Raw genomic sequence first — 24,811 nt, 5'->3', positions numbered from 1 at the left:
CATTATGTATGTACATCTATAATAAGGCTACATTTCGATGAGGTTTCATATCCTTCAATGAATAGAAGTTTAAGTGAATAACAGGGTTTTGAATTTACATGTATATTATTTATCAAAGCACTATGAGTACAAGCAACACAGAACCAGATAATGTTAATGAAATGAGTATGCAGATTTTAGATATATTTGCATATTGAAGTATTCAACCAATGGCATTAGCTGTCTTTATGAACTCCACAACTCTTCTGTAGATTTATTAATATTAGCATAATTATTGAAATATAACAATCAATAGCTGTCTTTAGATTCTGCCTATTTTACAAGTATTTGGATATTGAATTTTTTTTCCAGACAATAGCATTAGCTGTCTTAGGTACGCCAACTCACTTCTGTAGATACATATGTACATATTGAAATATAACAACCAATGGCATTAGCTCTCTTTAGATCTGATGATTTTATGAATACTTGCATATTGAAGTATTTCAGCCAATTGCATTTATTAGCTGTCTTAAAGGCACTCCAATCCACTTCTGCATTCATGTTCAATATAGGATGTTCTTTATTTATAAACATATATTACTGATGCGTGCGAGATTTAACTTTTTTTGTCAGATTTGTTTTACTTTCAGTAATGTTATAGCATACTTTTTGTTCAATAGTCTGGTTGCATTTTAATTTTGATTTGTATATCATGAGTAGCTTAAATCAAGATTTTTTATATCAAATCAGTCTCAAACATCTCTTCTACTGAAATCAGGTGTGGACACAATTTACTGTAGTGAAGTGATTTGCCACACATTTCTCTTGTGTATTTAGCCTGAATTCTAACATTGTAATATAGTTTTCTGTAGAGGCTAAAAATAGTATACACAGCATTGACGGATATTGAACAGGATAGAAAATGTACAGCAACCTTTGATTGCACTCTTTTGTCTCAAATATTGCAAGTCAAAAAATGACAGAAACTGTAATGTGTACACTGTTGTTTCAACTATCAAAAGTTAAGTGGGCTTTCAAAAAAATTGTGGTAAATAATGTTATGATTGCTAATAAGAGAAGGGGTATGGTCCTTTCTACTCCAGTTCTTAACACTGTTGTTTCAACTATCAAAAGTTAAGTGGGCTTTCAAAAAAATTGTGGTAAATAATGTTATGATTGCTAATAAGAGAAGGGGTATGGTCCTTTCTACTCCAGTTCTTAGCAGGAATGTCATCATTTCACATAGTATATATGATTTGTGCATGGAATACCGATAATGACTTTTCATCAGAAAGTTCATCCATGTAAAATTTTTGACAGTGCTCAAAGTTGGTAATTAGGCAAGAAGTGAGACCCTCATGCCTGTCAGCATAACGTTCTTGTTGTTTTAACCCTGTTAATACTGCTCAGATACACATTTGATACCCATTAGTGTGGTCTTTCCATCAATAGCAGACATGTTTATTTAAATACTAATTATACCTAAAAAGGTTGACATCCCAGCACTGCATTCAGCAGTTGAAAATAACCACAATAAATATAAAAAGTAAATTTAGTCATTGAGATATTTTACTCCACAGTAAAATAGTTTTCATCTAGTTCTATGAAAAGTGTAAATCCTACAAATCTCACTGTACTTTTCATGGCACATTGCTATATACATATTGAATTGAACTGTACAGGTCATTTTCTTTTTGTATATTTTTGTATCATTATTACTGATTCTGTTCTTTGATGTGTGAATATGTATAGTGTTTCTCTGTGTAAAGTATTATTTTCAAAAAACAGTTGTAACTTTTACAACCATGTAAATTTTATATGAGACCTAAATATCCTATGATTTGAATAAAATATTTTATGTAAAAATAATTACATTATAGTGTGTGTTCCATGTATGATAAGAATTACAGAACAGGGTGAAAGTGTGGCATATTCAGGGTATTGGTACTAGGGGTTGCATTGTTCTCTGCGGTCGTAGTGGAAAACACAGCAAGCATGAGTGCAAATACCACCCCCTTCAGTACTCACATTGGCATTAACTCAGAATGGGATTCTGTTATTAAATATATTTATCTGCAGCAGCAAATTTCCAAGAAATAATCGCACTCTCATTTGCACATCATTTGCATGCAGGTATGTAAGAAATCTGCATTAGTGACTCATAAATGTTCACAAAAAAAATATTCAAAACTTGTACTTTAGAATTCAAATATGAAAATTTTAAAAGGCTAAACATTCTCCGATATACTAGTACTTTGACAAGTATAAAAGTCAGCATTGCCAATGTCTACCATTATTTACTACTAACAGAGATGCAAATTCTTCCATGTATGACGTCACAAGGGAGAACAGTAGGCATTATACACGTACCTGCTAGAGTCGGTCGCCAATCGCCTTTTTGACTGTAATCTTTTTCTCGCTTATTTGAGCACTTAGTTTTGCATTTTCTGGACAATATGAAGAATAATTTTCATGTTGTGGAATGAGGTATTTAGAATTAAAAATAAAAATAAATCATATCTCTCCAATGGGGAAGAACAAATCTAAATGGACTCCTTCCTAGAAACATGCATGTGTACGATTGCGATCACAAGATATCAAGTTTATTCAACAGAAGTTTTGAAGTAAACATATTCTGATATACAGAATATGGAATTCGAGAAACATGCTTCATATCTACAAAATGCACATTGTTTAGTTTTAATAGAGAGGAAACATCACCTGCTATCACAGCTAAGTCTTTTGAGGTAGGAAACAGCTTGCATCCTTTCGACATTCAATAGCACCAAATTTAAAGGAACAGGGTATATACGTACAGTCTGAAAAGCAATCTGACATGTTTCAGAGATGGAAAGATAGAAATCGATAAAAGAACGCCTTAGTTAGCTATTTACTGTATCCCTTACACCCCGTTGTTGATCGCAGCTTTGTTAAGTTGAAAAAAATAGCAAGTGCAAGACTTATCAATAGTTGTATACCTGCCAAGTATGTGGTCTGGAAAGTGTTAAAATTCTTTGGTTATATATTTCAAATCTTACATCGCCTTCAAAGGACATAATCATACTAAAAACATTGAGGAAAGTAAAGAGCATGTCAAGTAGGTCAAAACATACTTTTAGGTCATCAAAATGTATAAAGTATGACAGACTTCTTTCTTGCTTCACCTCTACTATCATTTGGTATTCCATCTCAATGGATTATATTACATTGTTTACTTAGAAACCACAATGGGATCTTGAAATGTCGATAAGGTTCGCAACATTCATTTAGAACTACATGAGATAATACTGTTGCTGGCTACTGTCTTTTTTTTAAACCGACCAAAGCTTTTCTTACTTCATGTCCTAGGTTCATGAATCTGCTTTTATATATAAGGGAGAGGCCAAAGTTCGAGTTTCGAGCTGATATATAAACTATTATAGAGTCAAAATAGACATGATCAATGCTCTGTAAACAGAGAGAAATGTATGAAAAGTGAGTTTCGAAATTTTGTTACGACCAAGTTTTCACTTTTCCCCCTTGTACATGTACATCATACATTAGCTCATACCAGGCATATTATTTTAGTAATCCTGTCTGGACTACCATATTATGAATATGATATTGAAGTGTCAAATTTGTAGACTTTGTTGTCTCTTGTAACATTGTTAATTTACCATTTCAATGCAAATTCCGTTCGTCATTAAAGTTGTCAAACTTTTGCCAGGATTTTAAGTTTCTCCAGAATGTGAATATTTGTATAGCTTTCCAAGGACGTTCAAGGACAATTCTAATATTCGTGTTTGCTCTTTATACCTTAAAAAATTGCACATGTTCATCTTTAGATTCCTTGGCATCTATACCAACCATATTGTGGTACATTGTAGATACAGCGCATTGATAATCATGAACCATCCAACATTCAACATACAAAAATAACGTGAATAAACCCCATTGCTTAATTGCTACTCGATTTTATTCACCTTTATATTTTTTCCAAACAAGGGAAGTCGCAGACCACACAAATTACCATGATCTTTGTCAATACTGTGTAATTGTATTTGTGGCATGCAGAAATGTTAAGACAACCTTGGCAGTGATCGATAGTTCTGCAAATTCTTGTGAAAGGAAAACAAAGTACAGTAACCTTTAGTAAAAAGAAATTAATTCAGGTTTGATTTATAATCTTGCGTAAATCATGCTGCCTAAAAAGAAACACTTTAAAAAGAGAAAGTCATTGTAGAGCCAAATATTATGGTTGGTATAAAGGTCATGTGATACCATACACTATACCACCGTGTCAATTAAATATCTATGAAAATAATTCAATGTAAATTCTAAGAAAAAAATGGCAGCTGGCTAGCGGAACTGCCACACTTGTGTACTACTATGTTGCATGCTGTGTGATAATCATTTATGTATAATGCCATTCCAGATATTATAAAGTATAAGTATGTTTGGGATTATTGGTTCACTGGAATAGGTGAGAACTATGTGTGCAATGTAAGTGAAGTGTATATGATGGTTACTCCATTTACTCTGTTTATGGCCAAGCTCTAATTTATTGGTTTAATGTATCAAATGCATACGCACAGGCTATGTAAAGTTCAGCCATTGTTGTTTTACGTCATAAATTTAAATTTTATGACCATTCTTACAATCGAAAGATTGATACCACATTGAGTAACAAAGTAGAAGTAGTAAATTTATAAACTTTACAAATGTCCTGTCCACTGCAAATACAAAACACCAATATACATCTAGCATAAATTTAAAACCGTAATTTTCTATCATGAAGTAGGAAGATTATAGTATCTTGTGTGAATGATTTTGAACGAAGAAATTAACTTAACACTAGAGTATTTGGTTGAAATAATATGTTACGGTATTTGATTTGTACATGTAATGATTTCTCCTCGCACAAATCCAAATGTGGCTGGCGTGAAAGGTCAACATTGTAGCTTGTTTGAGTTTGCATAGTTATTATAGCCTTGATTTCTCGATCCATCTATCCATTATATCAAAATCCAGCCATAAAATGTAAATACCACTTATATATATACACGTGAATATATCTTTCAAAAAGCAGTCCAACCAAATTGCTAGAGGAAGAGGTCCTTCTAAAAGGACTCTGAAATGCATTGAGGATTTTCTCATCTAAGGTGAAAAATAACAGAGCTAAAGAATTTCAGAAAAAGATCAGCAAGACAGCTTACTGCTGATAATAGTTACAAATGTTATGAAATGAAGACATAATAACATGAAAAAATGTGTCAAGCAGCACTACCTGAATTCAAAGAAGTTGCAAGCAACCTGAAGATATGTTAGAAGAAATAGACTTGGATAGAGGTATAATGTGTTGGTTTAAAAGAGCTATGACCTATCATATTTTTTTTTATGTCTGTCTAGATACTTGACAAAAATCCATTTCTTTTGTTTAATTACAATTACCAAAACTATCTCCGAATGAATATCCATTTCAACACATTTGGAAATTACTGGCCCTTGAATGTGTGATAAAAAGGAACCCTTACAATATACATTTTGTAAACTAGACATGTCACTTCTATTCAATTGTATTTGATGTGCGTCAACCCAAAATAAATTCCAAAATACTACCAGTATCTATATATCCCAGAATATATTAAATACTGACAGTTATCACGCAAAAGTTTTGGATTCTTTAGAAAGTTTTCATTTGTTATCATAAGAGCGGAAAAATATATATTCATCCTTTGTTTATAACGGTTAATAGGCACCAACATAAGTGTCAAGATATCAACAGTACCAGTATTCACAAGCTAGATATTGGAATATCTTCATGTCTAGATCTTGCCTGGATAGCACGAGTACCAGATTATTTCATTGTGTAAAAGAACAATGTCCTACAATAATTATACAACAATATGAACTTATGCACAGGAGTCATCAGATCTCATGTACAGTTTGTCATTGACACTGAAGGCCAAGTAGGTAGCAAAAATAATTGAGGCCATCTTCTGGTCTTTATGTATAGTTTGACATTGACACCAAAGGCCAAGTAGGTAGAGAAAACAATTGAGACCATCGTCAGATCTTTATGTATAGTTTCTTCATTGACACCAAAGGCCAAGTAGGTAGAGAATTCCGAAAATAATTGAGAATGACAGAAAACGTGGGTATCAAAATATGATCTTGGAAGATTAATGTCTTTGTCTCTGAATAAACTTGGGTTTGGTTGATGACTTTGACATGATACAAGGAATCTTCAAAGAGTCACGAACTAAAATAAACGAGTCAATTACACCCACTGCCTATAATAAAACTCTTATTATATATCTATACTTTTTCGCAGTATGTTTACTATAAAAAGTATACTATAAACCCAGATGGACAAATAGCCTTTTCCTTCCCATAAAAAAATACATTCTCAAGCATATCACATTTCAGCTTTCTAATGTATGTAAAGGGACACAAGATAATCGATGTCAGCATCAAACCTGACAGGTTGATGCATTTGGTCCTTGTTAGCTGTAAAACATGACTGGGACGCACTCTCACTTCTTTGACCTTTTAAATGTTGTACCTTGGATCAGGAGTGCAAACTTAAGTTGAAATACTCATTGTCTATTTTGGTTTTGCTTATTTTAATTTTGACTTTAAGGTTCTTATTCAGATTTTAGAACGTTAGTGAAAGCTGTAAACATTGTGATTTAAACCAATAAAATGCTGATGGAAATGATAATGAATGACTTAGTTGTAAAATAGACTTTCAGCATAATTCAACATTTTACCAACATAAGCAAACATAGAAGAGGACGTTTTCATTTGTCTATGTTGTTATATATTCAACTTAGCTTCTTAGTTGGTCTTGTTTCATAAAGTAGGAAAGGAAGCTATTACAAAGTAATAATAATTCCTGATCTTCCAGTAGTGATAAACGCCAGAATCTTTTCAACTAACAACTTAATAGAGAGCTTAGGTATAGCATTGGAGAACGTGCAGGTGATGATAGACAGACGTTGGTGTCTCTTTTCAGGGCACATACCGTATGTGATGACGTAACACTTGGTGTCTCTTTTCAGGGCACATATGTGATGACGTAACACTTCGGAGACTTGTGATTTTTAGTGTTTAGAACCATTTTCTTACACATGTATTGCTTCAGAAGCTAAATTCAATATTATAGGTGGATATGTCTTGTATACATGTACCAGTAAAGTAAAGGTCCTGTTTTACATAAAAGCTGGCTTATCTTCAAAAGCCTGCTGTCACTTCAGCTAAGAATCTCATATGCAACAGAAAGCTTTCTTTAAAATGATAATGATAATGGAAAGTTACTTGATTGCGTTGCATGTGGAAATCTCATGTGCAACAGTTGATGTGCAAATTTAGTGCATCAGTCATTTAAATACAAGCAGTATTTAGTCTCATTTTTTGTGAAGATTGAACGAACAAACATCACCTTTCTGTTACTTTATGTTTGTTAACCTGCATATAGACCTGTAAACCTGTGGAATGTGTGAAAGATTTCCAACTTTACAGTATTATGGCCTAGCATTGTAAAAGTTATTTCAGCACGTTCTTAATCCTCTGTACATTTGGTAACTTGCATACGGATAGCACCTTTCTTGTGAAGCTCTGATAGGATTTGAAACTCTTGAGGCATCTCATGCCAATGCATTGCTATCTTCTTCTTGTTCAACATATAGGCTTTCTCATCGAAGTAGTGGTAGTAGACTCGATTGCCGTTCATGTCTTCCTTGAATGGCCAGAATCCATACAGGTGGACCTCCTCACACATTCCAACAGCAGCAGTAAATAACAGCATACCTATGAGCAAACAAGCCAAAAATTGCTCACTGACATATGACATGTTGGTGAATCGTATAAAATTATAGTAATTTTATAAAATAAACAGATCAAACATCTCCCTGCATGACATCTTCTAAAATCAATCACTCCAACAAATAGTTCTTGAAGCATTGGTCAATGTGCACAACAATAATTTAGAATATGTAATGTTCATGAAGCATGCAGCCTACATTGATTAAATTTTCCAACAATAATTTGACCCTTCAAATTATTTATATTTTATATTAAATTCCATTCTCATCCTGGTATTGATTTTCATCACTGAAAACAGAGAGGCAAATAGAATACGGGTATCCAATTGATACCATAACACTTCTTAACTATCTAAGGCTTGAAGTAGCTGAAATCAGAACTTAAACCAAAAAGTTGTTGTTTCCGCTTATGTAACCATAATCACAACTATATTTCAACCAAGACAACTTTAAGTTTTGATCAATCTGAAGAGAATGCCCATTGAAGACAAAATATTCTTCAGTTTGTTTAGCACAACATTTAGTCTGTATGCAATGCAAAAAGCAACGTTTAAGAAAATTTATTAAATAGTGAACATGTCCATAATCTATATGCAAATCAAGAGATAATTATGCATCATAATCAACCATTCGGCCATGACTTATAAATTATTTGCATACACCATTCAGTGTATATCATACAGAAATCACTCCTGGAAATCTTGAATGAATGACTGAACTTTTCAAGTACTTCTTCAATATTGGTTATACTCCCTTGGTGATAGGGTTTTCTTCATTTGAACACATACAGACACAGATTTGGCAATTTTACTGGAGGTCAGCCATGTGGTGGATAATTTATAATCTATATTATAATCTGGTGGAAAGTTGTTTTTTGAAAGTTCATGAGATATTTTTGTGTGCTCTACAAAAATGTACACCTCTTTCAGAGATCCTTTTGTGATAAATCTCAATATTGTGTAAATCATGAATGGAACTATAGAACTTTTATTCTTACTTGTGTTATTTAAATTAATTATGCAAATTATATTGATTATTATGCATAATTCCTAATTATATATTCACTTTTTTGGAAGGATTCTAAATGCAAAAGACATAACAAAAAAACGAAATTTACCTGATGATAATCTAATTGCTTCAACTCCTCTTTCTGTCCAATATTTTCTTGCAAGGAACATATAATCAGGATGAGTAAAGATGACTTTTCTACCCGTTGATCTCAATGTACTATATACTCTGAAGGAAGGTTCTGTGCAAACTTTATAAGAAAAGGCTGGCATCAACAAAGAAGCATTTTGGAATTCTTTTAAATCAACTTTAAACCTGGTTTTATCTTCTTCAATTTTCAACCCTCCATACCTGGAAAATAAACATTTGAAGTGAAATTGAAGTACATAGTTGTCATTTAGATGCTTTGAAATTTATGCAAATGATTAAAGTGGTCATATGGATGAGGATTGGATAGTTCGTTTTGATTTTTAATTGATAAAACCATTTTATCATGGCTTCCTACTTGAACAATCAACATGAAACAACATTGACAAAGTCGTGTTTGTAACTCAATACATTGCAAAAAGCAGAAATAATACTGAAAGAGTTTGCGATTGTACATACAATACCAAATTTTTTACACAGTTGTTAATCTTTTTGCAATTCACAGAGTTACAAACAAGGACTTGGCATTTGAATTTTCATCTAGGAAGTAGGAAGCCATGATAAAATTGTTTTATAAATTAACAATCCAAACTAAATATCAAATCCTTATCCATGTGGTCACTTAAACAATGTTTTGAATTATTTTGCTTTCCACAGATATATATATAATATTTTAATAATTTAATTGTACTTTGATAATCCCTCCTCTGATATTAACTCATCACTTGCCATTTTCAGAAGTGATATTACATTTTTCTTTTATCAATACATCATGCAGAAGTTTTGTTGTGGTGTAGATAATTGTAATATTGCATTTGTTACTTATACATAAATTTTATATACTGTTTTGTTTCCCTTGCTTTGAATAATTTGCTTTCTGTCCTTTGGGTTGTTTTTATCATGAAATACGTAAAAAGGGCTTTGTTTCTACTGATTGTTCTTTATATAAAATAAATAAAAATATAAATAAACAAACATAAATTAATATGGCCATATGGATGAAAAATGGGTATTGAAAATTATTCCGGATTTTAAATTAATAAAACAACTTTATCATCTTTTTCTACTTGAAAAAAAATTTCTTGTTTTTAACAAATGAACACTGAGTAAAGAAATAAAACGTGTGTAAAGTGTTTGTTATTGTGCATATAATACCAAACTGTTTACACACTCTAGCTATTTGCAATTTTTAGAGTTACAAAAAAAAGGATTTGGTTGATGCTATTTCACATTGTTTTTTCCAGTACGAAAATAATGGTAAAGTTGTTTTTAATATGAAATAAAAAGCCAAAATAGATGCCATTTAGTCATCAATATGGCTACTTTAATGTATGGATGAATAAATAAATAAATATATAAATAAATAAATGACCATGGTTAATGCTAAATTGGTGATTGATCAGACAATATTTACTTACATGTGTATATATGGTATTAATAACAGAGTACCTCTTAAACCTGAACTAGCAACAACTGGGATATTTTCTTTCATCAAATAACCAAACATATATTCACTAAAACTTGGTCACTCGTTTATTCTAGGGTTTATTTGAATAATTTCATCTCTTAATTTAAGAGAAGTCACATGATACACAGGTCACGCAAATTAATTTTCAAGACTTATTGGACGTCAACTATGAAACCTTTAGGATGTAACCTGTCTCACTTTTGTGACAATTTAATATTACACCAAAGCAGACAAAGGAAGACTGCACAAACAACAACAACTTACTTTGATCTTGCTAATGTTGGATTGCAAGTAACTAGATCTGTTCTGGTGCCAACGTCTTCGGTGTAATTGTAAACACTTGGAAGATTCATTCTGATAAAAAAATAACATATAAATATCTCAACTGTGAATATATAGACTAAAGTATGGTATCAATTACATGTTTGACATTTGCAGACAGTTTAACAGTAACAAGTAATATCCACTGCTTTCTGTAACAATGTAATTCAAAATAACTCTTCAAATATGAATCTAACCTTTGATATTTGAGATATTCGATGTTTGACATATTATTTTATATAAATCAATATATATATATATATATATATATATATATATATATATATATATATATATATATATATATATATATATATATATATATATATATATATATATATATTACCAGAAATTAGGAGGTCTTAAGCCATAACTCAGGTTGAATACAACTGTTGACCACAGAAGTGAGAAACTCTGAGTTATGGCTTAAGACATCCTAATTTCTGGTATTAACTATATAATGCTCTGCTACTACTATTGCATTGAGAACTATATGCTCTCCAAAGAGATTACTTCATTATATATAATATCACACACACACACACACACACACACACATATATAACATCATTCACACTCACACACATGCACACATTATACATGTATGTATGTATGTATGTATGTATGTATGTATGTATGCATGTATGTATAGTATATATATAGTATATATAGCTGTGTTACCTACCTGATAACAAAATCTGATTTATCGATATATTTTCCACATTTACTGCCTAGTATGATGCCACCATTACCAACAATACTACATGTCTTGAACATTTTATTAGCATAAGGAGATTCCTGAAGATTAAAAAGATGGACAAAATAGCAATTATAATGCTTGAAGAAAAGTATGTATGGCAAAAGGGTGTTTGAATGTAGCACTGCACCTTCTCTTGTAGGAAATTAGGAGTTAAAAATATGAACTATATATTTGTCTTTTAGATTAAAAGGTTAATGCAAATGTCAAGTATCTTCATATTTCCTCTGTGTAAATAGTTTGATCACAGGAAAGCTTTGTTAGTCAACTTTTCCATTGTGATTTACCAAATTGGTAGATTGGTTTATCTGAATAAATTTGCCACCAAACTCCTGGTGGGTTATAAATGAAACTGAAGAGTTTAAAATATGAACATTGATAGTAAAAAAGGTATGTGCAGAAATGAAAGAAGTCAAAGAAAGTTTTCTAAATTTACTGTCATTGTAAAGCACACACACTTTATAATGCATATATTATATATATTACATATGAGTGCAAAAGTAATGAGTAAAACAGTTCTGATACATAAATTCAATCCTGATGTTTCGAATCGATATTCTTTCTCATAGGATATCAAGGCAAAGTATAATGGGGTGGGGGGGGGGGGTATAGTAGGTCATCACCTGACTAGATCTAAATGCTATGAATATATGAATACTGTGTTATTTACACCGCTCTACTACATAAATATGTATTGAGCATTATTTACTACCGCATAGACATTTTACATATACTGAGTTTATATTATATAATATATATATATATAATTATATATATATTAAGAGGTTTCCAAAGTTCTGACATTAACAGAGTAACAACAGGTCTGTAAATATGTAGTTCTCAGCAATATACAAAATATATAAATATATTATATCAAATGTATAAAATATTAAAAATACATACGTCTGGTAAAACATTGTGGACCTGTGAAGTAATTAGTAGTCTCTTGGCTGGTTCTGCTTCATAAATTAATGTGGAATTCAGCTTGGTAGTCTTTTTACTTGTAATGAATATCTCTTTGTTGTGAAATTCTGTCTCTAACATATCTCTATAATGTAAATGAAAAAGAAAAGTTCGTTGGTAATTAATGATCAGCAAAGAATTGACAAAATAATTTCAACATGAAAGTACATTGTTTGACCATAGACCCTACCCATGTAGGGTCTATGATTGAACTCGAGCAATATGTCAAGTAGTACAAATATTGAGCAATAAATGATCAATCAATCAATCAATCAATCAAATTAAAATCAGGAGGGAGGCTTGCTTTGAAAGTAATCATACACCTGGGGACTATTTTGTCTCAATCCTGGTGGGTCACACAATATCTAATCACATACATGTTAGTCCACTCTTTGCCTACTAAACCTCTCTGACCTAGTCCAGTGTTATGGCTATATGGACACCACAGTAGATGTGTTTAATTGGTGATGGCTGAGCAGTTTGCTGGGTGAGCTCACTGGTGGTGCCTCTGGTTTCAAAGCCTGGCACGCACAGTCAGCTGGATTTGATTACAGAATTCAAAGATCTGTATGTAAGAAGGGTATGCTCAGTTTAACCTGACTAAACAGCATATATTTTCCCTGGGGTTTCCCCAGTTTCCTCCTTCTTTAATACTACAGGTGGTGACCATATTTGAATTTTGAATATAATTTATATTAATAAAGTGTATATGTATATGAGAATGTACTATTCTAAAAAGTATAAATTCTCATAAATAAAACAGACAACTTTGACCTCAGATAACCTACCTTAGATCAAACTACTATATTATTAAGTCATTGTTTATATTTCAACAAGGATATTTCTGTTTTGTTAATTTAAGTACTAAAGGAAATTTTAAAAAGGTCGATCAGCACCTTTATCGTATTTATGGTTATTATTATTTATGTCTTATTGAAATGTATTTTATGAAATTGACATTCTATTGAATCAAGAAACCAGAAATCTATGTAATTATGATAAAAAAAAGTAATCATATTATTAATAGTGAAGTTTAACCTTATTGAAATCTAGTTTTTGAAGCGACTATATAGTTTTTTCGTTGCAATTTCTATTCTATTAATCTTATAATGGTATAATTATTCATCTGTGCAGTGATGTCACTTGCTGCACATACAGTTACAGGTTTAAGGCTAAATAAATTTGTCCTTGCATATTGCAAGTTTTTTAATTTGCTTCTTAATTAAAACTGAAATATGTAATAATCACAATGTAATGTGTATACTGACCTTGTGAAAAATTGAATTCAACAGACTGTTGACTGAGAAAAACTCTTTAAAGTATAAAAATAATGTAAAATCTAGGGAAATCCTTTTTACTACACTCATGAAGAAAACTGATTGATTGAGAAATCATATAATTTAACCACAAGAATGCATGGATTGCTTCAAGTGATGATAACATATTCCTTGAGTTCACAGAGAGGTTTTTTCTGTTCAATGCTATTACGACCTCTGCATATCTTATTTGGCATTTTGACAAACATGTTGGAATCATATGATTCTCTCTCATTTATCACTGTCTAAAATGAAATAGAGAACATGTTAAAATCAGATCTCTGGTTCACTTCAATGTAAATAGTGTCTATAGCAGCTAGGACAAACAATAACATGTACAGAGGACCTTCACCCTATGAAGTCAATAGTGTACTAAAAGGACTGAATGACTGATACCCCAATTCTCATTGATGGGAGTTTTACGTGTGCATGGATACAGACAGTTCTAATTTGTTCAGTATGTGTTGCTAAAATGCCAGAGTATTTTCCTTCCATCTATACACCAAGTGGCGATTTTTATTACTGCTGAATCTATTAGTTACTAGAATGACCCTAGACCAAAAGACTATATGCTAACTATTATTACATTATATTATATTATAACGTGTTATTTTTTAGTTGGATTGTTCATGTCCTCTTTGGTACCTATTATGATGGAGATCTCAACTATTAAGTTAACTGCTCTGGTCTACAGCTTCACACACTTTGCAGGGGATTTTGTGTACACCTGTTCAAATTTTTCAGTTTTTTACTCCTAAGACTTACTTGCAGGCTTATGTAGACAGAGTCAGTGATATATCATGTGTTGATAAAATTTCTGCACTTGCTGGCAAAATCTTCAACATATTGAAGGTGGCCAGTTATGGAAGAAGAAGAAGAAGAAGATAATATACACCAAGGAAACTTATGCAAAATGCAAATAAAAAAGTTTCCTTGGTCTACCGGTATATTATCATCGGCTAGGAAATTTTCAACACAATATATCGCTGAGGTCTAAGGTATGTCCCTAAATAAATATATTATCAACTGCAACAGTATTTCAATGAACCTGTTCAACATCCCTGATGATACCTGAAATACCTAATTCTGTAAAAGTAATCAGTACTATATATTATTATACATCTGTACCAGAGACGAAATTGCATTATTGCACTATATAATCTTTATGGAAATTTGCTGATTTGGATAAACATATATTAATATATCAGAATCCAATGCCATATGAATAGAAGTGTGGATGAGGTATTTAGACTTCTGCTTGCAGTGTTTTCGATTGCACTTTCACTCTTTACACTCGGGGAAAGTACTGCCTCAGAGAACACTGCAAGCACTCAGGCAAATACCCCCAAGTACACCACACTCGCGCTTGTGTGTCATGGGGTTCTATAATTACTTGGTTGTTGATGTTCAAATTTTATTGAAAGTGTATGTCAAATTCCTAACCTTAATATAACTATTCATACTCAATTTCAAGTTGTTATCGCCGAGTTCATTAATTGTAATATTTATTCATTTATTTTATTTATTTATTTTTTGATACATTCATTCTCTTGTTTATGTCATCATTTTGTGTAAGAGCTTAATATTAATATTTATTCATTTCTTATTTGTTTACTTATCGATTTGCAGTATACTTTCTGGCTTGCAGTGTAAATCAAACAAATAAATGATATGTTTGTACACAAACACTTGTCACACTCACACATACACACTAGATGTCACATTTGACCCTGGAATTATATCCTCAGGTATTTACAATAAATCTGTGATCAGTACATTGTAAGCCATCTGTCATTGTAATAATGATAATGCTTAATATAGAATATCATTTAAGATTTGAAATAAATATCATTTCCCCCCAGCAAATTAGATGAAGGCATGATTAATTAATATGTTTATTTCATTAATATTGCCCGATTCGAGAACTACAAATTTACAAAGATCTATTTTTAAAAAGAACACAGATTTGAAATTATTTTTGTGTATGCCACACCATTTATGACTTTATATATTTACTGAGATTTTATGACTTAGTTTCGACAGCACATACCATTTAAGCATATGGATGCCACATTGCTGTTTAAATAGATGCCTAAGATGTGAAGGCTTCATGTGCTTAAATTAAATTATAGTTGAAGTTGTGGAAGTATGTACACATTGGTTAATTATCAGAAGGGTTATACCAGGGTCTGATAAAGACAAGACTATTATTTGTGATGGTTATGTTAAGCAAGATCTATTGACAGCAGTTCTTGATTCATGTTTTGTTGTGGACAGATGCCATTTCTCCCAAGATACACCGGTCAAGATTGAAGGGTCTAAAGTTTTCTAATGGTGTTTTGAGGTCCAACACCATTACTACATTTTACAACATTAATTTAATTTCAAAGAAGTGTACTGTACTAATAATCCAATAATTACAATGTAGACAGTATACTTGTGTGTTGAATGGAAAGTGCATAATATGATTCTAACATTGCACTTACGTATACAGGCCAGGATTAAATTACGCAGAATTCTATATCTCAACAAAGAAACAGCCATGGCAACCAAGTTTGCAGTCAAGATGTGTCCATACTATAGCCATATTTTGGCTGATATTACTTAGACCCTTTCTTGAGCTGATCTTGACTTTGTCCTGTCAACACTTAGAAGCACAAGATCAGCACCACAAAAGTGAAAGCTAGACTGACTGCTCGAAAATAATTGAATTGGTTTACGACTCTTTACTATATATTCCAGAGATCACGATACTAGTGTCTTTGGAAGATGAGAGTCAGGATGTATACATTTCATAAGAATTGTCAGCTGTTCAGTATTATAAATATGAGAGAGTGATAAACTAATGAACTGGATCATGTCTGAGCACTTTAAACAGTTACCATCAAATCATCAAATTACGGGTCCATGTGGACTGCTCTAATTATGGTTACTCTGTCCTGGTTCTATTTATCACACTTATACACAGCTGGGTTTCATTTAGACATTTTAAATTTACCAGAGCTGTTGTCACTAATATGGCTACCATTTAAGTGATACCAAAATACCCATATATATTTAAGCATATTTAATGTGGAATCCTGGGTAATGTTGTAGGGGCTTCTCTGAGATGGACTAATTTTACTAAAACCTTTACTCTTGTGTATTTATGAAATAATAAAAGACATCTTATTTTCAATTTAATTTTTAGATCATTTTCAAAAAAATTGCATGGTGGCCAATTTCTTCATTTTCTTGATCGAAATAAACAGTTTAAGATTTTTATTTCCCAGTACAAATCTATAACTCAGATCATAAAATAATCCTTACCTTAGTTCTTTTGCAGCAGAAGCATTAAAACTCCATTTCTGACGATACCATTGTATTTCCTTTGAGGCAGTTGCAGGTATAGTCTGGTTAACTAAAGTGTCAATTTTCTTATTTTTCAATAATTTTTTGTCTTTACATATATCCAAACTAGCATTGTCTTGACTGCAGTTAACATTTACTGTGTTGTTTTGTAGAGTTGTGTTACTGATTTGTTTAATTGGTTGTTTTTTTAATTCCAATTTTTCCAAAGGTGCATTCAATGAAATTATCCTTTCTGGATCTTCTACCTCATCTTCAATGAAGGTCAATGTTATATTTGCAACTTCCTTTGATTCACCCATTTCAAACTCTGTCTTTTCCACAACACTTTTTCCTTTAATAATTAGCTTTTTAACATCTTCTTTCTTTTCAATAACTTTCTTTTCCATAACAGGTTCCTTCTTTACAGCATCTCTCTTTTCAATTACCTTCTTTTCCACAACAGTTTCTTCCTTAACGCTTTCCTTCTTGTTATCTTCTTCCTTCTTTTTGATATTAGTCTGCTTTTCCACAACGGGTATTTCCTCCTTCACAATATCAACAACTTTCTCCTCAACAACAGAAACATTTTTTTCAACATCTTTTTTTGCATCGACAACAGTCTCTTCCTGACTTGCTGCTGTGTCCTCTATGATTTCTTCATCTCCACTTACACTGTTGTTAACACGTATCGTTACTAATGTCACAACAACAGTTTCATTTGTACTACTTGATTTTGATGTGGGGAAAAGTTTAGACAGTCCTCGACTTCCAAGCGAAAGGTGTGACTCATGTAAATCTGCATGGGAAGCAAGTTTACCACCACCAAACATTTTCACAAATATGACAACATTCACAACGAGAACACCCCATAGTAAACATTTACCAATCAGTTTTGTGCATCGTAATAGCTGTCGTTTTGGAACCTGGAATAAACAACAAAATATGCATATTGGAAAAAGAATTTAGTTTGGTATATTAAATATGGACAGAATTGCAGATATTGTTTGGCCATACAATATTGTACTTTATGATCATTTGCCATTATTGCACATATGTACTTACATAGTGGCATCTTTACCTATTACTAATTAAACCATCATAAAACCATGATAAACACAAATTTAAAAAAAACGAACTGTTGTTCAATACGATAGATTTCATGTATGTGATTACTGTGGTGAGCCATGGAGTTATGTCACCCTGTAATCAAAATAGTGTAAACACTGAATGAGGTTGAAGGTTTGGTCATTAGAGGAAAACTTAATATCAGAAATCAAATGCCACCTACAATATCGTGAATGTAATTATACAACTGCTGTTGGTATCTGTCCTAATCAGTTATGATTACAGAAACAATCAATCATAAGCAAGCAAACAAAACACAACCTTGAAAAACATGAGATATGAACGATGTGATTACATGATCAATATTGGGATATCTGCAATAAAAAACATGCTAAAAAATAGTGACATCTAGTCTTAATTATTTTATACATTGTGTCCTATGTTCACATTCTTATATTTTTGGTTTTTTTGTTTGTTTTTCTGAAGTATAACCAATTAAGCCTGAACCCCATGTGTAACCTAGCTAGTCTTAATTAGGAGAGCGTACCATTGGGTCCCAACACTTATACACATATCTGAAGACATCTGTATGCAAAGTAGTCCCATGACAATTATACTCATCTTTTTAAACCTGGCAAGGTTTTGGGCAGAGCTCTGGTTTTGAGGAAAAAGTTTTAATAACAGCTGCAGTTATTTATTTTGATAATGTCAAGTTGCAGATCATGTAAAACACAAACATGCACCACATATTATCTCCATAACATTAATGATATTGAACAGTGGTTAGATTGCTATAAATTACATGTCACTGCATAAAATATGAGGAGATATTATATGGTGTCTTTTGAGTACAGAATTATTGATATGAAATGTCCATATGTGTACCATAGAAATTAATGTATCTGGACAGGATCGTAGATATATCCCTGAGACTTGGTTAACCATTTTACAATTTTCGTTTTGGCCAGTATACAGCCAAAACAGCATTGCGAGTTTCTTGGCAATATCATAAGTTTCACTGTAGATTGGCATAAGTTTTTTATCATGTCTAAAATTGAAAATTTCAGTTACACAAGTTTTCGAATAGAATGACATGGGTTTCACAACAAAATCTCAAGTGATTACAAAACATGGCGCTGGGAAAAAGGAAATGAATGGATAACGTTGCTAGCATTCACATGTAGTAGACTATCTATTAACTGGTGATGAGTCACAACTGGTAATTATAATATGCTTCATAATTCCATTAATCAATTCGTCAATTACTCATGAATAAGCAATGTACCCCATAGAATGTTCAAAATTGAATCAAAGTTGGTTCTAAGAGTTGGTTCTCCTGTCCCCAAATGCACTAAAATCAATTTGAACTGATTTAGTTGAATTGGTTCAAAACCACCTCATATCAGGGAGCAATTTTCAAACTATATTCATTTAGTATACATCAAAATTATTTGCAAAATCAAAAGTGAATCGATTCAAATCTATTACTCAGTTTTCTCGTGTGAATAACAGAAACTAGTTTCAAAGAACTTATATAACTGAATTGATTCAGACTGAATCGATTTTGAATAAATTCAGGTGGGGACAGGATAGAAGATATTGGATGAATGCTGGCACTGATGGATGTCTCTGCATTCTTCCAGCAAAACACTTTTCAATGCATAAATCATGTAAAGATTTCCATGGTCAACCCAAAGTTCATCTTTACTCATGAAATTACGTACACAATTAGTGAAATTGTCTATTATATAATGCCAAAATACAAAACACTGGGGTAGTATAAACTTCTGCATTGGTAAATTTAATATTCATTAAAATAAAATATCAAAAAGAGAAATTTACACTGGCTTCACAGAAAGTGTACTTACAAAGCTGTTGCATTATTATTGGGTTGTTTGAATACCCGACTCATAACCTCAGAAATCCCTCACCACATGTCAAGTTTTGTATGTTTCATTTTATCTTTATATAAGAAGGGTATGTCAATCTTATTCCTCATGCTATAAAGTGAACTTGTGCAATGAAAACATAGATTTTCTCAAGGGGGAGTTGACAGTAATGTGCAGATCTATTGTTAGTGGGCAGTTACTATTGAGAGAGAGAGACACACACACACACACACACACACAGAGTCACAAAGACAGACAGACAGACAGACAGACCGAGAGAGAGAGAAAGCACTCTGCGCATGTAATGCATTATATCCATACATATATGTAGCCATGCGTGACATAGTTATGAAATTAAACTACCACTGTTAGAAATACACAATTATACTCCTGTGCAGTTGAAATATTTTTACCCTCAAGCTATTTTAATTTGCATTCCCTCCAGAGAAATGGAAGCTGTCCTTGAAAACAGAGATGACATGTAAGAAAAATAGTAGGAAATCTATCCTGCTAATCAAATTCCAAATGCAAAAATCATCACATATCTATAGCAAATGTTTCCAGCAAATGAATACTTTTGTTTCTAGTAGCAAAATTAAATTCCATAGATATAATATTTCAAATACCTTCACTTAATATTTCAGGCCATGGCCACGGGACACTTTTTCTCTAGGTTATACTATCTTTAGCTTTGTTCCATTTCTCAAACATATTGTCCATGGCCTAAGGACACTTTCGCTAGGTCGCAATACAGTAACCTTAGCTTTGTCTCATTTCGCAATCTCACACTTCAATCAAATGTGACATCTGAATTGACAATGGCCAAAGGACATTTTCTGGGTTATGCAAACTTTGGCTTTGTCCCTTTTCTCCAACTAACATTGTTGTCAAAGTTACATCTTAGCCATGTACGGAACACTTTTTGTATGTTATACCAACTTTAACTTTGTCCCATTTCTCAAACTTATATCTCAATTAAGGTGACATCTTGGCCATGGCCATAGAAAATTTTTCTAGGTTACACAAACTTTAACTCTGCCCAATTTCTCAAACTTGATTGTTGTCAATGTTACATCTTGGCCATGTATGGGACAGTTTCTAGGTTATCTCAATCAATGTAACATCTTGGCCATGGCCACAGGACTTAAAGTTATGCTAACTTTAACTTTGTCCCTGGCTCCAGTTCTGAAATATATATCTCCATCAAGGTGATCGACATACATCTTGAAATACTTTTTGCATTTCAGTTTGTTTGTTTAAAGAGATGTGACTAAATGTCAAAAGTGACTGCTATTAGACAGTGCTTCGACTCAGTCAAATGCAAATTGTAGTGTATATATGCATAGTATGCTAATATGCTATTTTAATATGCAAATATACTAACCATCCTTAATAGACAAGTGTACATAGTTTCTGCAGGGACAAGCCTCACTGTTTAAACTTACAGCTGAAAAGACACATCTGGAAGAAGTACACATTATGATTACATAAGAGTCACTCAGTCTCAGTCTCTCTCTGAGTCTCTTTTCGTTCTCTCTCTCTGTCATGCATTTTTATGGACTCTACATGTATTACTAAGTCAAGCCTGTTTTTCAAAAAACGGTAACAAGCTCAAGTGTTTGCTTTAGTTATTCTTGTGTTAAGCATGAAGGGGCACTGCTTGAAATTAGGAGTTGTCCAGTGCACATAGCCTATTTTTTACCTAGACTACCAAATTAGCATTAGTCACATCCATGGCACATACACCAATAATCACCCTATCTAGACTACCAAATATATATGTGGTTGCCTTTTAGACCAATGGAAATCAATAGAAAACTGTAGTCGAGACAAATTTACTTGGATAATCTGACACTACCAAGACAACAAGTAAATACACTCGAACTGTGACTGAAACCATCACAACATCAAACAAAATACCGATTCGGATGTATTTTTATGGATGGGCACAGTCAGAAAGTGAGAATGTAACCAACAAAAATGTGACAACTTTGTGAATTGTAACCTGATGAGTGATGCACTTCAGGGTCGGTCATAAATCAAGATTCAATGTCGGCCATGTCAATGTACTTCACTTCATTCATCCCATCTGTATTAAGCTATAACTCAACACACAAGTGTGGATAAATTACAAATACTACTGCAGGACAAGGTTAGTCACAGTGTGCATCATCACAGTCAGTTGTCAACTGGTTCTTTTAACTGACTGAAATTGAATGAAGTTCAACATGACTACCTTGCACTCCCTGCCCCCTATAAAATCACTACCAAAGTTTTAACCCCTCCCTCATAATGACCCCTTTACTACAAGTGACTACTGTTCTTTATTTATAAAACTTTTTCTCCTTCTCCTTCTTTTCCCTTTCCTACCCATCATTATCATGCATCACCACCACCACCACCATCATCATCATCTCTTAAGGGAGTGATTGTTAGTTGATGTTTAAGAAAATTAACACCAGTAGTGTCACCACATTCCCTGTGTCTTGTACTACATATTTATTTTCCCCAAGATTCTCTTAATCTTGTTTCCCTGTGGATACTATCAGAACAAGAGTGACTAGAATCCCTTTGAGTATAATAGTTTTTCTAACTCTACAACAGAAGGGTCAGCTTTATGCACATCTTATTTAAATCACTTGCAACATAAACAATGAATGGCAAACAAATAAGGGACCCCAAAAACATCCAGAACTGTAAATTAGTGTTGTTATCAGATGACCCAATATGAAAATATAAAGTACTGTACACACTATACTAAATTAACTTTTACAGTATAAAACCAGCTCTTCAAAATTCAAACATAATATTAATTGGTCAACGACAGAGATGACATGTTTTGTGATGTTTTTGAAATGTAATCTGCATGTAAAGTATCACCCCCTCCCCTGGATCATGAACACATCTAAAAAATGAAAGAACACAACTTCAGATATACCAAACGAGATCTTGGTGAACTAACTGGCCAGGAATCATGCCAATTAGTCGTGCTTGCAGACAGCATAACCAAGCAAAGTAGCTGGTCATATTACACTTCATTCCAGGCACTCAATTCACCTACTTTTATTGAATAGTAACTAGACAACACGAACTTTTCACTTGTTAAAAAAAGAGTCCCTGGTAAAGTTCAACCCAATCCCGACCCGTCTATTAACACATCACTTTAGTCGCGGGGGCTTCTTCTTGCTGAAAAAACCCCCGAATGCTCTTGATACGGGTCAAAGATTTGAGTTACAAAGGATTTCTCAATATTGACATGTATTTTATAGTTGAAATAAAAATTCACATTCTTTTGTTAACTTTTGACGAGCAGTTTTACAGACACAAAAATGGGAATGAAATATCGAGTTTACTTTTTAAAAAATATAGATTTAATAATACGTGTACCACTTGAAAAATGATTACTTATCTCAGTAGTAAATTGTTTATACACTATATGAGATTTTATATTTACGATAATAGTAATTTCAACAAAATTGCGTCCTGTAGCGTACGTAGTCTGTGAGATATATATCGAATGCCCCGTACCGGTATATCAAACATGTCCTATGATTGCATCTGACAGAAAAGTACTCGCATTTTAGTCTGGTTTCGTTTTTCGATCTAATTTATGTTCTTTGATTTAGATACGTAGGTCGCTGATTTCTAGATTTCTGCCTTTAGCAGATTCGTTTACAGGGATTATTGGTTACGTACATCTATCTGTGTATTGTACAAAGAAGAAGACGACTCTTACGAGGCAACGTCGCTTATCATGGACGTCGCGTCGGGCGGTATATAAATTTCAGACTCTCAGTGTACGATTTTCTTGTGATAAATACGACTATCACCCTAAGAGTATAATATGTTGACACTGTCGAACTTGGAAATGTTGTAACAAATGCTGCATACCGAATACGTATATTGCCAAGATATCGAATCCTCTCACCCATTACAACGGGCTACCCTTTCACCCTACATGTATCGATAGCATATCCCCGGAGGCATTTCGCACGTTTGACATTACCAGTAATTCTACGGGCGTACCGCGGTCAAATATATCGAGTAGCTAGTCCGTGATATGTTGTATTTGACTTGAATCATTCGAGCTCATGAATTTATCTATCCTATTAGCACACAACACGATTTTGGTATTTTACACACAATATGCCGCGAGGGCTTACGGTAAGATACAAACCACAATAGCTTTTTGACCGACATTCAAGACTTATAATAAATCTGGAACGCACATTCTGGCACGTGTTGCTTACCATTTACAAACATTCTTTTCTCACGAGGATGATTTGAACTCTGATGTATACAGAAACTTTTTTTAGAGCTTGTTGATAGATTTGCTCTTGCGACATAATTACAGTTTCGAGACGGTTTTCTTGAAGTCGAAGAGTACAGACAGCACGTTTACTGTGCACACACCCTAAATATGGTTGGATGAAAAAAAGGAGAAAGTTTCACACTTACCATTGTAATAACTGTACCCGCAGATTACTGCTCTCGAAATTGTTGATAAATTTCACAAAATCGCGTTCACCACGACATGCCTCATTAATAAAAAATACGGGGAAAGCAAAAACAAAATAAAAAATTCGAAAGCACGGATAGACTACTACACGAATACTGCCATTCACTGATTTTCCTTCAGGCGCACTGCACGATCATCTGTCCGTTGATTTCCTAGCGTTTCCTGACTATTTAGGAGGGCAGGTGACATTCTAGACTAAAAGCCCGGTTGAGAAGACTTGGCAGAAAGTTGGGAATCGACT

General features: G+C 32.9%; 1 protein-coding gene across 1 annotated transcript; it reads right to left on the bottom strand.

The window, feature by feature from the left end:
* Positions 1-5,537: 5,537 nt before the first annotated feature.
* On the bottom strand, positions 5,538-24,600 carry LOC144442250 (CMP-N-acetylneuraminate-poly-alpha-2,8-sialyltransferase-like). The gene is made up of 7 exons (XM_078131536.1): positions 24,510-24,600; positions 17,077-18,020; positions 12,392-12,536; positions 11,417-11,529; positions 10,675-10,764; positions 8,905-9,146; positions 5,538-7,773 (listed from the first exon to the last, which is right to left on the bottom strand). Exons 1-7 carry the CDS (start codon positions 24,510-24,512, stop codon positions 7,526-7,528), a joined length of 1,785 nt encoding a protein of 594 aa, XP_077987662.1. The 5' UTR covers positions 24,513-24,600; the 3' UTR covers positions 5,538-7,525.
* Positions 24,601-24,811: the final 211 nt, after the last annotated feature.

This window comes from Glandiceps talaboti, chromosome 11, assembly GCF_964340395.1.
Source record: "Glandiceps talaboti chromosome 11, keGlaTala1.1, whole genome shotgun sequence".
Taxonomy (NCBI): domain Eukaryota; kingdom Metazoa; phylum Hemichordata; class Enteropneusta; family Spengelidae; genus Glandiceps; species Glandiceps talaboti.
Note: the sequence above shows the minus strand (reverse complement) of the source record. Positions and strands in the feature narration are given on the sequence as shown.

Excerpts from the sequence above, each read along its gene's own strand:
- LOC144442250 (XM_078131536.1), bottom strand. Across the intron at positions 11,530-12,391 it reads TCCACAATGTTTTACCAGAC|GAATCTCCTTATGCTAATAA; the intron begins GTATGTATTTTT and ends TTTAATCTTCAG. Across the intron at positions 7,774-8,904 it reads AGCAATTAGATTATCATCAG|GTATGCTGTTATTTACTGCT; the intron begins GTAAATTTCGTT and ends GTTTGCTCATAG.